Consider the following 15,937-nt stretch of genomic DNA (forward strand, 5'->3'; position numbering starts at 1 on the left):
CTCCTCCAGGAGCCGGCACCGGAGAGCTCCGAGCCGGAATCTCCGCCGGCTGCCCCGGCTGCTCCAGCCCCGCCCCGCCGGTGACACCCCCGTGCTCCCGCCCCTCGCTTCCCGCCCCCCGCCGGTGCGGCGCGGGGGGTGCGGCTCCGCTCGCTTCGGCTCCGCTCGCTTCAGCTCGGCTCGGCTCGGCTTAGCTTAGCTTAGCTTAGCTTAGTTTAGCTTAGCTTAGCTTAGTTTATCTCTGCCCCGCTCGGCTCGGCTCATCTCGGCTCGGCCCGGCTTGGCTCATCTCTGCTCGGTTCGTCTCGGCACGGCACGGCCCGGCCCGGCTCATCTCTGCTCGGCTCGGTTCATCTCGGCTCGGCTCGGCCCGGCCCGGCCCGGCCCGGCCATGGTGGAGCGCTCGGACGAGGCGCCGCTGCTGTTCTGGGCCGAGGGCCCCGCCGTGTCGGCGCCGCCGCCCGCGGCCGAGCCGGGCAGCAGCAGCGGCGGCGGCGGGAGCGGCGGGCGGCGGCTCGGCGGCGGCTGGAGCGCGGCTCCGTGGGACGGCGAGGGGCCGGCGGAGGCGGCGGGGCCGCAGCGGGCCGAGGCGGAGGAGGACCAGATCGTGGCCGTCTTCGTGGTCACCTTCGACCCCCGCACGGGTGAGCGGTGCCGGGAGCGGGCGGGCCGGGGCGCGGGGGCCGGGCCTGGGGCTCCCGGTGCCGCTGGAGTAAGATGGATGCGGCCGGGACCGGGCTTCCCTTGGGGAGCGCTGCCCGCATCCCGCCCCCCAGAGACCGCTCCTCCCGCCGCGCCGGGCGGCGTGGCCGGACCCCGCGCTGAGCGGCCGCGGGAGCCGGGCTGCCCTCCGCCCCCAGCGGGACCGCGGCTTCACCGCACGGCTGCCGGGGTCGGGAGCGGGGGCCGTGGGCATTGCCGAAAACGGAGCACAAGGGGATTGCTTTTGGTCTCCATCCCGCCGAGAAGAAGTTCTGGCGGGAGGAAGGCGCCGCGTCTGGTGCCGCTCGGAGGAGAGGGATGGGTGTTTCTCCACGGCGCAGGGAGTTTGTGGACGGTGCTGGGGCATCCCCTGTGCCCCGCACAGATTTAGGCCGAGCCTCTGCCCAGCGCTGCCTGGAGGGCACCAACCTGTTAGCAGCATCTTGAGAGCATCCTTCTGTCTCCGTGGAGTGGCGCAGGCCTGCCCGCAGCTATCGGTGATGGATGGCGTTTGTGGCAGGCGTAAATCCGGCAGGCTCGCAGGGCATGATCACCAGCAGCAGCAGCTCAGCTGCCTATTTCTTGGTGACCAGTGTGTTTAGAGGCTGGCCTCTGGTGGATCTCTGGGACTTAGTGCTTTGAGGAGTGCTGCGATCGAGGAGGGCAGAGGAGAGGGGCAAGGGAATTTATTTTCTACTTCTCACTGCCATATCCATCACTCTCAGTGTTGTTGGACTGTGCTGTTGTATCACTACTGACAGAGGTTATTAATTTCAAACCTGTAAGTCAGCATTTCAGAAAATGTCTTAACTTTGTTTTCCTAGTCCCAGTGCTCCCACAGTATCCACCAAACAGGATCTTAGGACACAGATAGGAAGTTAGCACCTGCCTTGTACCTGTGAACACAAGTACCACTGTGCAGAGGGGTCTGATGTCCTGAGACACATTGTTGGGTCTTTTGGCTGCCAGGCACCAACCTGGGGTTCAAAGGCAAGAGAGAGATTCAGGAGCCCAGGAGTGAGACTGAGCTCCTCTTTCTTCTCTAGACCGGCACTGCCTTAGCAGATCCACAGCAAAAGTACAAGAGACAGGAGTCTGTAAAGCACAGTGAGGTTAGTTCATCAGTGGAAGGGGAAAGTACCTGACATCCTGCTCACAAGAGGGCCTTGGCAGTGAAGACTGAATGCCAGTCCTGAACTGAAAATCCTAAGGAAGTAGAGAACAGGAGCTAGCTGCTGGAGTGATGTGGTGTCAGCAGTGCCCACTGTCAAACAGCATGGTTGCTGTGTCCCAAAACACCCAAGGATTTTGAGAAGTTACATACTGCACCAGAGGGAAGTGTCTTCAGTCTAGAGGTCATTCACTCATAAAAATCTGAAATAAGATTGGATGTCATCTTTCCACCAGGAGATGGAAAATTGAGGTGTTTTTCCTAAGTATCCAAAACATGAGAGAGTCTGGGTGACTGCAGCAACAGCAGGTTGCCTTTCAATCCGACAGCATATGCCTTCTATGAAATTGTGAGATTTTCTTGAGAGTTGGCAGAAAGCTGAGCTTTCTCAGGAGTTTTTCTGAACCAGCTGTTGCTTTGAATGAAGTCCAGGGAAAGTTGGGCAACAGCTCTTCTCACATCTGATGTGCAGTTAATGCTGGGTGTCATCAGCCTTGGGAGTAGTCTGTCAAGTCCAGGAAGATTCAGCCTCCTGCTGCTACCCAGCAGGGATGATAGGACTGTGAGCAATTCACCAGCAAATGTCAGCTTTACAGCTGGGGAGCAAAGTGCCCTGTGGAGGGTGTGGACTTGGAAAAACATCATGAAAGTGCAGTGGTGTGAACTTGCTAAGGTCAAAAAGAGAATACAGGAATTACTGGTAAACCACATCAGATAGTGTGAGGGACTTCTGTAATGTTTGTAAGGGTAGCTGGTCCTTGTGTATGACTTAAAGGAAATCATCCAGTTAGTGTCTGAGCTGGAAACCTCCTTGAGCCTGCCTAGTAAAAGCATGGACCTCCTTTGGCAGCTTGCTGAGGCACAGGAACAGCTGAATTTCTGGTGGTGGCTGTGCAGGTTGTTATGCCAGGTAGTGTCTGCCCAACCACAGGCAAGTAGGTGGGCAAGAGAGGTTTTACTGGAGCAGCATGAAGTGGTGACCATGCTAATAAAGAATGTAACAACTTCCCTCCAAAATTTAGATGGGCTTGAAACAGAGGAGCTTAGTGTACAGCAGTTGCATGTGATGAGCTTCCAAAGGTAGGTTATGGGGTTGCCAGGTCACTGTTACAGTTCCGGTGTCCCTGTCACTGTCAGCGCTCATGTGAGTGACTGACATAAGAGCCAGAGGCAGCTTCGGAATCGGTGCTGGTCTCACCCGCAGCATGGTGAACCCTGTGGCACTTGAGAAGGAGCTCTCCTCACTGCTGTTGTGGGACAGCTGATAACAGTCACCTTTGTAGAGGTCCCACACAGTCTGTTAGCTTAAAGGGTCTGTGAGTAATGGAGACAAGGAGGGAAAAGAGAGAAGTAATGTGTTTTCCACCAGTGAACATGCAAATATTCTGTTTTTCTGTCCCTCGTTTCTCCTGTGCAGGAAACGGAGTGAGTGTGATGTTTAGGTTTCACTTTTTGCTTCTCCTGTCCTGGCACAACATGGTAGCACTGCACAGCAGGGGACCCTAAAGCCCTCAGCAAACATCTAATAGTGAGGAGTGACAGGTGATGACCCCAAATGCTGGTGCCAATATCTTCTGTGGGAGAATGTGAAAATCCAGTGGAAAGGGGAAATACAAGGGAAAGAGGAAGAACATCCTTAACTTTGCACACTAGAAAATGAGTGCTGGCTCAGACCTGACCTGAAGATGGGAGGTAGCTTCCGGGAGATCAGATCTGCAGATCTGACTCTCAGCAGAATCACTAGTCTGCTCCCTAATGCTGGGTGACTCTCACTTGGAAAGTTTCCTGTGTGCATGAGAGCTGCTTTCTCCATGGGGAAGGGCAGTGCTTCCTGTTTTTCTACAACATTGTTCCCTCCTCCCTGCTCTGGTTTCTCGGGTAGACTGGCAGTCCTGTTGCATCTGGGTGAAGTCTCTCCTTTGTTTGCTCTCCTGTTTCGCCAGACTGACTTTCCTGCTTTTTAATCTCGGCGTTTGTTCTCTGACTGCCACGTCACTCATGTGCTCATGGGGCAAGGTGGCGTGAGGAACAGCCAGGAGCACAGCTGCAGGTTGCTCCTGACAGATCCCAGAAAAAGAAATAGCTACGTGATAAGTGAGCTGGTTTTGAGGTCACATGCAGGGTAAAGATCTCTTTCAAGGCATCCTTTCCTTATTGCTGCTACAGAACAGGCATTGTTTGAGCAATGTCCGCTTTAACACCTCTGCCAGGGATGTGACACCTGACAGTGTTTGTGACTGAACTGAGCAAAGCCCATCTTCCTTTGCTCTTGCTGGCACTCTCACCTATTGATCTATGAATCTACAGGTAGTGACCAATAAGGGATGCTTAAAAGCACATCTGGCCTTAACCACAATTTCATGGTTATGAGGCAACAGTCTCAAGAGTTGACTTCCTCACGCTTTCAAGGAAGGTTCTTGCGCCTTTAAAAAGCGAACCAAACAGGCTCACACAAGCCCCAAACAACAAAAGCCACCATCTATATATAATCTGCAGCCCTCCAGGGGAGCGTGCAGGCTGCTATGATGTCAGTGGCTCTCTCTGCCAGCCTTTCACACGCCTCAGAGGCCGAGGCTCCGCACAGCAGAGCTCTGTGCTCCCGCCTGTCACTGCACAGGGCTGCGCTCGGGGTCACGAGGCTGCTGCTGCTCCCCGGCTCTGCAGGAGAGCTCTGCTTGTGCACTGCCACTGGGCTCCTGGATGCACAGCTCCTCCTGTTGCCATGCCTAACGCTCTTGGGTTTTTTGAAGTCCTTGCCAGGCAGGGCTGGGGGAGGTCTAGTGAATACAGCATCTATGTGAGAAGAAAAATAGCCTATTTAAATGTCAGTAGCTAAGCCCTATTCCTGTGCAGGCATATACTTGTGCAGTATGAGTAATGAGACAAAAGACAGGCTTCAGAAATGAGGCCGCAGATTTAAATATCTTGAAGAGTCTTAGCTGAGTGTAAGGCCCCTCCAAATGTATGCTGTCTGTGCAAGCACTGCTGGAATGCTCACCCCAAAGGGCAGGGAAAGGAGTGAACCAGTAGGAAGCACCTTTGTGCTGCACCTGCCATTGCATTATCCTGAAGAATGTTGGTTTGTTTGCCTTGTTTTTAAAACTAAGCCACATGACTTCAAATGCTGTGGGCAGACTGACAGAGAACAGAAACTTGGTGGGTAAATTTGGAGCACATCTCAGTACAGTGGGAATGTCCAGGTGAGCAGGTTGGGCTCTGAAGTGCTGTCATGGGAAAGTGTGAGAAGTCACCCCTTTTTTGGTCTGTGGTAAACTTGTTGGACTTCATTTGCTTTAGGGACATTTTGTGACCTTTCTGATATCATCTGTTCCAGGATCAGGCTCCTCAGGCCTGGCCTTTTCCCCTGAACAACTGCATGCTTTCTGGCTGGGTTGGCAGGTGACAGATGTTTGCTGATCTTGATCTAGCCTGTAATTTATGTACTTTTTTGTTGGTTATTCTAGCATGCACAAACACATTGCAGTACTTGGATCACCTCAGTCCCCATATAAAGCTTCAGGTAACTCCTCCTATCCTAAAGAAAATAGGAGATGTTTCAGGGAAGAAGTGATGACTTGGATGATAGTTTAGGGGTTTCTGTTTGACCAGGCCTGCCAAGCACAGGCAAAGAACAATACTGGTGGTAGTGTGAGCTATCCCAGAAATTCATCCTAAAGAGCAACAGTCTGTCCTTTGGTTCTTTCTTATGGGATAGATGCTTGTGTAGACCAAAGCTTATGCATCATCAGGTAAAATCATAGCTGCTCTGTAAGTGAGCTTATCATGGATAAATCCACAAAATATCACTAGCTTCAGAAGTGGCCCCAAATGTCCTGCAGTGTCTGTGTGTTGTGCTACAACAAGTAACATTTGCAAGAGATGTGTGGAGTATTGTATGTCATGTACTGCCTGTGACAATTTGGGAGTTCAGGAGTTGTGTTAGGACACTGTTAACAGGTGTCCCAGGGTTAGAAAAGCAACAACTTGCTGTTGATGATGTGTGCATTTTAGAAAGGGGTACTGTATTCAAGCTTACCCAAATTAATTTGCTTCTCTGCAGGCAACATGGTGGAATGGTGTTTACCCCAAGATATAGATTTGGAAGGTGTGGAATTCAAATCCATGGCAAGTGGGTCCCACAAAATCCAGTCAGATTTCATGTGAGTACATCTGAGCTATGTTACTTCTTCCTTTCTTGGCTGTGCACCTAAACCACCAGCTCTTAATTCAGAACATGCAAGGAAAATACCTTCTAGGAAGCTAGGGTCCTGCAGAAACCGACTTGCTAAGCTGTTTACCTGTGCCAAAGATACTTTTCAGACACTTGCAGTATCATGTTAAGTACCAGCCAGCTGCAGGGATCTGCTGTATGTCTGCTTTGCCTGTGGAGACCAACTGGGGCAGGCCAACTTCTCGCTGCTGTGCAAATCTTAATGTGTACTGGGCAGATGATCTGGACTGCCACTACTGAGACTGTCAGCAGAGGCCTAGGGTGAACGGCAAGGAATGGCAGAACTGAAATGGGAAGGATTTTGCAGGACCAGGACTTAGAAAAATGTTCTTAACTCTGACAGGGCTTTTGGTTCCTTTAAATGTTGTTATAAACAGGTCTCACTTTCTTCTTTGCTAGTTCCTTCAGTGGAAACACATAAGAGAGGAATTTTCTGCATTCTGCTAACCCAATGTTGCAATGCAGCAATGTTTTGCAATGAACTGCAGTGTCACAGTTCCTTTTGGTCAGGAATAACAGTTACTTTCTTAAAGGCATGTGAACTGAACTCTTGCAGTCTGATAATCAGAGTGTGCTTCAATGTGCTGGCACCCAAAATATGACCAAGTAGCTGTAGTGTACTCAGACCTGCATTCACTGCAGGCTTCTTCCTTGGAGGAACGGCTCTGCTCTGACTGAATCATGCATTCTGTTGGTCTTCCTTCTAAGTTACTGGTTTATTTTATATTTACTGGCCTGTGACGTGGCTGGTAGGAGCTTTAGTGGAAACTCCTGGGAACTCTTGCCTTAAATATTTTGTCTTGCTACTCAGAAGACTGGGGCACCCAAGGCCTGTCCACAGCCCTTCAGTTAGCAGGGTGGGATTTCAGGGAGCTCCTTACACAAGAAAATATATTCCCAAATCAGCAATTTCAGCCCTCAGTTACCTTTCTTCTTCTTCCCTCTTTGTAACACTAACCCTTCTGTCAAACCTTTGTCTGCAGTTATTTCAGGAAGGGGCTCTGTTTTGGCCTGGCCTGCTTTGCCAACATGCCTGTGGAGAGTGAGTTAGAGCGTGGTGCCCGCATGAAGTCCGTGGGCATCCTCTCCCCTTCCTACACACTGCTGTATAGGTACATGCACTTCCTGGAGAACCAGGTCAGGTAAGTTCCCTTGGGAATGAGCCTGGCCATTCCCCACCTGGGAGAGGTAATGATGTTCCTTCTATGGAGAGCAGTTTTAGGCAAGTGAGAATTCAGTGACAATGCTCTGCTGTGGTTTCCTTGACTGGCTATTTCTGCAGAAAGTATTACAGGTTTACAGTGTGAAGGAGACAAGGAACTGATTAGCAGCAGTTTGTTCCTTCCTTAACAGGCTAGTCAAATGATACCCAAACCCTGGTTATTGTAGGCAGACCTAAGTGTCACAGGGAGAGTTGAGAGAACAAGAAGTTCCCCTTTTCTCCTTTTGAAAACTATTTTACTAGGGGTTTACAAAAGACTTCTAATTGTGTAATGATGCTCCTGGCTAGCTGTGTGCTTCAGTTGTGTTGAGTGGATCTAGCAGCAAAAATGGTGATGGTAGAAAACTGTTCCTACCTGAGTGTATTTAAAACAGGACCAGTGCTATGCACACCCCAGCTCACTGCCTGTGTCAGTGTGTGTGTGTGTTCTCTGGCTGCACTGAGAGCTGGTAGTCCTGATGTTTCTTCAGCCCTCCTGGATGAATCTGTGCAACTGAGGCACCCAGGATCCCTTTTAGCTGGGAGAGCAGATGTTTGCTGGGGGCAAGGCACTAAACAAATAGTATGGAGATACTACAGATCTCCCCTTTTTTCCTTTCTTTTCCAGACACCAGCTGGAAATGCCAGGGCACTACTCCCATCTAGAGGCATTCTATGATGACAAGAAAGGAGTTCTCCCTGATAGCAAGGGCACCCCCAGCTCTCAGCAACCTGTCCACTGGCTGCCTTCCATCCACAGATACATGTACCCAGAGATGAAGGTGAGGCAGGTGCCTGAGGCCTGCAGGAATGGGCAGAGGGCTGCTGCTCCTTGCTGGTGCCTCAAACTCCTTTATGTAAGCAGTCACTCCCGCGCTTTGCAGGCTGCTTAGATAAGATTTTGTTACTTGGACCGCTGCAAGCTGTGTGCTGGTCTTGCTCCCACATTTAGACTTAGCATCTGTGCATGTGTCCCTGCTTCACCTCTAAGCTGTTTTCTTCCCTTTCGCTCCACCTGCAGATCACACACCCTGCTGGCTGTATGTCTCAGTTCATCAAATTCTTCGGTGAGCAGATCCTCGTCCTCTGGAAGTTTGCCCTGCTGCGCAAGCGCATACTGATATTTTCACCACCCCCAGTTGGAGTTGTCTGCTACAGAGGTATGTTTCCAGGGACACTGCAGAGCTCTGATCTAGTAGGCTGAAGCATTGCAGAAATTGCCTGCAAGTACTGAGGGGACAGACATCATGCAGGTGTTCAGAATCCATTGTGACCATGCCTCGTGAAGACACCGCTCAGGCTGCATTTACACGTTTCCTACCAAATGCTTTTCTTCAGGCCTCGTGAGTAAGGACACATCTGGCACTGTCAAACTCAGTTCCTGTCAGCACAGGATAATAAGAGCACTGACTGAATGTGTGGATTCTAAAATGTGGGATTCCTATGGGAGAACTGATTATTTCCTATGCAAAACAAGATGTCATCACTTGAGAAGTTCTGGTGTTCAAGGGCATTTCAGAGCTCTGACCATGGTTTTTCTAGAGGCCTGTGGGAGAACTGGGCAATTGGGGTTCAGAGTGCCTTGAGGGAAAGCAAAAGCATCTCAGGATGTACTTCTCTTGTCCACAGTGTATTGCTGTTGTTGCCTTGCAAATGTTTCTCTGCCTGGTCTTGGAGGAACTGTCCCAGAGTCCAAACCATTCTTCTATGTGAATGTGGCAGACATAGAAATGCTGGAGACAGAAGTATCATACGTGGCCTGTAAGTATGATGGATTAGGCGTGATGTTTTTAGCTTCAGGCTGCAAAAACTCTTGAGACACCAGACTGTGGAATAGTACTGATGAGAAATAGGTTGTGCATGGAATGACTAACTATGCAAGCAAGAGAGAACAGTTGCTCTGCTGGGAAAGCAACATGCTGCTCTGAAAATCTTCTCTGGTTTTGGCAGGTACAACAGAAAAGATCTTTGAGCAGAAACGGGATCTCTATGATGTCTATGTGGACAACCAGAATGTGAAGACGCATCACGAACATCTGCAACCACTCCTGAAAATTAACAATGCTGACAAGGAGAAGTACCGACGGCTCAATGACCAAAGGTAATCACAGAGGTCTGGGTGCTCCTGACAGGAGATGTGGAATCAAGAGGACACTGCTCCTTTGTACTTTCCTCCTTGTAGTATTTTCAAAATATCCCACTGGTTCAGCTCATCTCTTGAAGATTCTGGTTGTCTCATAAAGCTTTGAGGTTCACAGTAGGAACGTGCAATTAACTTGTCTCCCTTCTCTCAGGCAGATGTTAATGTATTCTCAAGAAGTGGGCGAGGATTGCAGCTCCTGTGAAGAGGACCTTTTTATCTTGTGAGTGGCTACCTCTAATACTTAGCTGGACACTGCTAGTTTTAGGGAGCCTTTTGCACTTGATTTTGTGTTGCACTGTTTGGCATATTATGAAACAGCATGTTTGACATAATTCTATAGTTAGCTTTCTTCCTCAAGGGTTCCAAAACCATACTCTGGCTCTTCTTCTTCAGATCACCTTCCTTTCATTTTGAGAAGCCAAAATGTAGTATCCACTGGGGTTGCTTATGTGCCAGAAGGGAGAAGCAAATTTTAAAAAACAGAATCAGAAATGTAAGAATGCCCTTGCAAACATAAGCACTACTGCCAGAACATTTGGCTCTGGAAAGGACAGTGTTCATGGAAAGCAGGCACTGTACCATACTGGGGGTTGGTACAGTGTGGAGATCAGGCCTGCATGTGAAGGATTGGCCCACTGATGTGGCTGACTTCATACCTGGCAAAGAGAGGAAGCAGAACTGGGTATAGAGTGGGAGGTACAGAATTAGATAAAAACCACATGCTACCACCTCTGAAGCCCTGCTGTGCCTGTTGCTACTCACACTCTGCAGCAGGTGAGAAGTAATGGAATGAGACTCTGTGAAGGGCTGTGGGGGCAGAGCTCTGATTGTTGAGCTTCACAGGTGTAGCCAGAGCTCTTTCTGAATAGCTTTGCATGTTTCTAGGAAAGCAACAGGTAAGGAGTAGCTCTCACTGGGGTGTTCTGCACCAGTAATGGAGAATTTATTTACCCACTGGCTTATCAGATGGGTGACAACGCCATTTCCTTCTTCACATTATGGGAGCTGTAGGTGTGATGTACCTGCTTGGTGACCACAGATCACACTTTAGCTGATAACGTGGCTCCTTCTGAGGGAAATGGCACCCACAGACAGGAGCATCACTGTCAATTAACAGTTCCTGTTTTATCTTTGTTCATTCTGGGTCATCGTAGAGAGAATGGAAAAGTACTACAGCGCCACCCACCAAGGTGGGATCTCTAGCTGAAGTGGGTTCAGTGCAGTTCTGGGGCTCTGCTGCCAGTTTGGTAAATACATTGTCTTTTTGGAGAGTGTGTACAATCCCTTTTGCTAACTTTACCCTTTAGGTTTTTCATGGAGCAGAACAACCGCATATTCCAGACGCTGATGGAGGTGTCAGCCAGCCAGGACAAGACCCTGACAGCTGAGCATGCACGAGGCATGGGCCTGGATCCCCAAGGGGATCGAAGCTTCCTCATGGACCTCCTGGAAGTGTATGGCATTGATGTCATGCTAGTCATTGACAACCCCTGCTGCACTTAAACCAAGGGCAAGAGAGATGGGGAGCAAAGATCACTTTAAAGACTGCCGGACATTGCTTAGGAGGATCACTGGAACTCACCACAGCCACAGTTATTTAATAACTATATATGGAGAGTATTTATAATTTTAAAACAAAATGTGATTTTATTTTCTCACACTCAACTTCCCAGTGAGTACCTGCTCTGAGGTTCCTTTTGGTTTTGTCTCCCTTTCCCTTTCCTTTGTGTTTTTTTGTTTTGTCTAGCTAGGACCAGTGGCACCTTTGCACCAAATCTCACTGTTGCCAGTGATAGCTAGGTTTTGGCCTAGCCTGGATACCTGAGGGCTGAAGACCTCAGGAAGCACTTTGATGACAACCAATGTGAAATGCTATAGCTGAGCTTTCAGACTTGACTGGAAAATCCTCCTATCAATCCCCCTTCCACTTGGGGACTGAAGAGGGCTTTAGCACAAGCTGTTAATGGCCCAATCTCATAAATAGCTCCTACCAAATTTATTGGTGGGGACAGTTAAACCAATGATAAGAACCAGAACTCCTTTAAACATTCCTCACCCAACTTTAAGGTGGAGTCAAGCCACCCTTCTTTGTAAATGGCAGAAGCAAGTTTGGGATCGGGGATGCTACAGGATCTTCTGACTTTGCTTACTGGAGCAGCACGGTTTCACTTCCCGCATCTGAGGTGCTCTAAACTGGTAGAGACTGCATGGACCTATCTCCTAGCTGGAGAAGAGCAGCCTCTCTCCTCAATCCATCCCACCACCACCTTTGGCTTTTAGTTGCATCCCACCTGCTGCTTGGGTTTAAAATCTTCAAACCAGCAAGATGGTCTCCATGTAACAGGGACCAACACCACTGAGCCACTTTGCAGTCACTTTGTTGTCCAGCCTCAGCTTGGACGGTGCTGGGCTGGAGGGGGTACAATAAGAATGCTTTAACTACTGTTACTAGCCCTTCCTTTGTAGCTAATGGGACTTGTTGCTCCTTTGCTTTAACACTGTCTGCTAATCCTCCTTTTGTTGAGCCTTCAGCACTGCCTGCTGCTATCCCTGGCTGTGTGAGACAGAGAACAGACCTTTCAGCTGGAACAACTGAAGTTTGCAGGAGGTTCCCTTGGAGTTTGGTATTCTTACCTGGCACAGCTGCTAGGAGCAATGTTTAAAAGCAAGTCTATCTTCTTTTATGGGCAGAGCTGTAGAACCAGATGAAGCAGATGTTTTCTTATGCTGTTGAAAGAACAGGATTCAGTTCCTGAAGGACTGGTCATTACCTCCAAGGAGGCTATCCCAGTAAAGAGTAACCCCTTGGCCATACAAAATCCAAGAATGCTACTGTGGGTTCCACGTGTGACATACAGCTTTGCTCCAAACCCTTCAGCCAGTAGCAGTATCAGCTTTAAGCTGACTGTTCTTCCTGAACTGTGGCTATAGCTGATAAGTTGCTGCTTCTATCATTACAGAGTTCAGCACCCTTGGAGGGCTTTCTGTGCACTGTAGGAATGCAAACTGTAGCTGATGTATCTGTTTGTCCTAACATTTTATAGGATGAGACAGAGCCTGAACCAGTCTAAAGCAGGCAAGCACCTTTTTGAAACAGGTGAAGCAAATGTTCTCCAAGCATACCCTCTGTGGTTTGTCTCCCTCTGGAAAGGAGGAGGCAATTGTTCCTGCAATTTGCCTGTCTGAGCAGTCACTTCCCTAGCTGCTTTTTCAAGGCTTTGGGATGTTTTTGTACAGAAGAATATATGCTGTTGTTCATACTATCAATTGCTCACAACAACTGTAACATCATCCTTAGAAGGCTGGGGAAAAATGCAGAGGTAAAAACAGCTGAGTATCATTTAATGGAAAGAGCAGTCTCTTTTCCTTAAGAAATGGCTTTGTTGTAAAATTTACACCTGAAGTATAAAAGTGGCCCACAACCTCCACACTTTTTTCCTCTAACTTCCACTTCCATTTTAACATGCTGCCTGCAGTGATGATCCCTGAGGAAGTACAGCTGAACTGCCCTTGTACTGCTGTCACTTTTTCAGACATCAGAAGAAAACCAGAACTGAAACTAGTCACAAGCAATTTCTCCTCTCACTTTCTGGAAGGTTTGCTACATAGTTTAGCTGTAATCAGTTGTTAATGACTTTCTATTTTCTTTGTCAGTAGTTCTTTTGCTAAACTAAACAGAAACCTTTGATTTAATGTTGAAATTTTACAGTCACTGCAGTCAAAGGCTTTCCAACACCCTGCATTAGAGCAGTGTTGGAACATGAGATCTAGTAGATTGCACTGACATAGTCCACTGCACAGAAGCTCCTGAAATTCCTATTTGACATTTATTAAACCTCTGCTTTCCAGAAATCAGGTCCTCACTTGTTAGCAGTAGCATGGGTGCAGAAGCATCAAAGCAAGCAGATTGCTGCAGCAACATCCATGTGCAGCCTATCTTGTTCTTCCTTGTAATTTTGTTCTTCCTTGTAATTTTGCTTCTCTGTCAAGGCTCTCGTGGCAGGCAACTGCTGCAAAAGTCAGGAAGTTGTCCAACAGAAGACAGAACAAGAAGACCTTTCTCTCCTAACCCTTCCTTATTTGATTAGCTGCAGAAGTGCTTTCACCTGCGCTCCTTTTCTAAAAGATAGTGCTTTTATTTTTGTCATGTGGAAAGTTCTCAAGAAATGGGTAATGGGTACATAATAGAAACAAATTGTTATAGCTTGGGACATGAAGGACTGTTCTGTGGAACCAGTTTAACTGAGTCTTATCTTTCCAGAAGATACCATAATTCAAGGTAAAACTGTTACGTACAGATATTCAAAATCCCCTCCTGAGCACTCAATTGGTGCTTTGCTGCATAGTAGCAGCTGGGAGACATCTACTGGGTATGTTTTGGATCAAAAGAGGAGTGAAAATGTGGCGTAAGACAGGATATTACTGATTTGTCTTCTCCCTTTGCCTTTACAGTGGTGCCTTCAGTTTCTTGGGTGTAATGCCTCTGGTCAGTTGCTGTGATCAGAGCCCAGGTTTGAATGGTGGTTACAGTAACCAGGTCTGTGCTGTGCCCCTGTGTATTCTCCAAAACTCAAATTGTTGGATACCAGTGCAGGCTCTCAGCTTGTACTTGCTTGACTTGAACCAGGAGAACAAGAGCTTCCTAACTGCATCTTAAATCAAGCTGCACTAGAAATGCATAATCAAGCAATGAATTATTACAACTTGTTTTGCATTGGAGGGTAAAGCTTATGAGAGACATAAAAGCTTGGTTTTCTAGCTGAACAAGCAACACCATGCCAGACATTTAAATCATCCAAAAGTCTTCTCACTGCAAGGTTAGGCCAAGCTGCATAGAGCCAATAAAGAACTATAATGGATACTAAGAGAAAGGCACTTTATGGAATCAGAATTCAAATTTGTCTTAGACTTGCCACTTCCTTTTTTTCTAGCACACATGAAGTACTTACTGCAGTGTATCTTACAGCCAATGGTCACCACTGTCACAGGAGCTGAGCTTGCCTGCTCACCATCCTTTTGGGCAGAAGAAAGTTCCATCACCTTTTCAAGGGGAAGTAGCTCCCTGTACAGGTTATTCAGTAAAGCAGGGTTATGGTGATAGCCCATTTTAACACTTATCAAAGTTCATGAGCAAAAGGCTGGGAGTGGCTGGTGATAGCCCATTTTAACACTTATCAAAGTTCATGAGCAAAAGGCTGGCTGTGACCAGGCCCTCCTGGTCACAGACTGTACAAGGGACAGGCATGCTTTGCTCAGGGAGGTGGAAAGACAGTGGCTCCTGGAATAGCAGGGCAAGAGCACTCTATCCTAAAGCAGAATTCTAGGTAAAAAGCATGCACACTAACCCAAACTCTCATCCTAGTCATTACTTCTAAGTTAGTTGCTGTCTTCTTCCCACCTTCCTAAAACCGGTGGAGTGTAGTGATTCTGAGAAAGGACAACATAAATGTCTTTTACAAGGGACTGGAATGTATTGACTTAACAGTGTGATCTGTCTAAGACTGAGGGAACTAAATCCCTGTGAACCAGGATTTTAGATCTTGGTTAATAGAACATGTCATTCAAATGGGAATGTTTAAATGTGGTCAAAATAAACAGGTGCCTTGAGTTGGTCCATCATTAGATTGTTATCCCTCCTTTTTATTTATGTTACAGTATTTTAAGCCCTCCTAGAATGGATTGTAAGTTGAAGCCAGAATAAGTGTTTTCTTGAGTGGGACCTAGGATTCTACTCCTCCTTCCTGTCTTGGAGTTTTACAAAGAAAGATTTTTGTGTTGCTGTCAGCCAGAAAGATGAGAACTGAGTCCTTTCCTCAACACTTCAGATAGTGGGTTCAGCCCCTGCCTATTTTATGTAGTGTCTGTCTCACACCTCCCTTCTGAACGTTGCAATTCAGAGGCCTAGAATTACCCTATACTGGAAGAACTCTGAACTGCAGAGGAAGGAAAAAAAACTACTTGAATGGTATTTGTACAAGCTACTCAACTTATGCTGATATGAATATTTAAATACCTGCCTGTGTCTCAGATGATCCTTGGTACATCAACATCAGAACAGCATCAGCAACACCAATTCTGAAGGGATCTCTTGGTTACCCTCAAGCAAGGAATCATACTGCAATGGGAGCTATGGAAGAGAACGAGTGATTTTCCCTGTAAAATGGTACAGATGAACAAGGAGCCAGTTCTCACCATCTCACCCCTTGCAGCAGGCTGGGTGTAATTCTAACAGCTCTGATGTTGTTTGCATCTTGCAGATGTGTGGTTGCTCCCATAGGCCTGTGGCTCTGTAGAGAAACTGCTTACTAAAAACATGGGTATTTTTTAATACAATTAAAAGCTTACCTTTTTGAAATGGCTGTTGCCTTGTCTTTCCTGCCACTGGAGAAAAAACACATTGCTGATTTTATTACAGAAACATTAATTTGAGGGAAAACTCCAATGGTGAGAACTGCCCTTGACTCTGAATGAGCCAGGGGCTGCAGAGCC

The 15,937-nt window shown here is 47.8% G+C and overlaps 1 protein-coding gene across 1 annotated transcript; it reads left to right on the top strand.

Annotated features, from left to right (window-relative positions):
• Positions 1-391: 391 nt before the first annotated feature.
• On the top strand, positions 392-15,803 carry DENND11 (DENN domain containing 11). Its single transcript, XM_066550751.1, has 9 exons — positions 392-644; positions 5,934-6,033; positions 7,088-7,246; positions 7,934-8,087; positions 8,327-8,465; positions 8,935-9,066; positions 9,256-9,406; positions 9,600-9,668; positions 10,756-15,803. Exons 1-9 carry the CDS (start codon positions 392-394, stop codon positions 10,949-10,951), a joined length of 1,353 nt encoding a protein of 450 aa, XP_066406848.1. The 3' UTR covers positions 10,952-15,803.
• Positions 15,804-15,937: the final 134 nt, after the last annotated feature.

Source organism: Molothrus aeneus, chromosome 5 (genome assembly GCF_037042795.1).
Source record: "Molothrus aeneus isolate 106 chromosome 5, BPBGC_Maene_1.0, whole genome shotgun sequence".
In the NCBI taxonomy this organism is placed as follows: Eukaryota; Metazoa; Chordata; class Aves; order Passeriformes; family Icteridae; genus Molothrus; species Molothrus aeneus.

Coding starts and splice junctions, on each gene's coding strand:
- DENND11 (XM_066550751.1), top strand. CDS start 392: ATGGTGGAGCGCTCGGACGAGGCGCCGCTGCTGTTCTGGGCCGAGGGC. Junction 8,088..8,326: donor ACATGTACCCAGAGATGAAG/GTGAGGCAGGTG, acceptor CTCCACCTGCAG/ATCACACACCCTGCTGGCTG. Junction 9,407..9,599: donor CGACGGCTCAATGACCAAAG/GTAATCACAGAG, acceptor CCCTTCTCTCAG/GCAGATGTTAATGTATTCTC.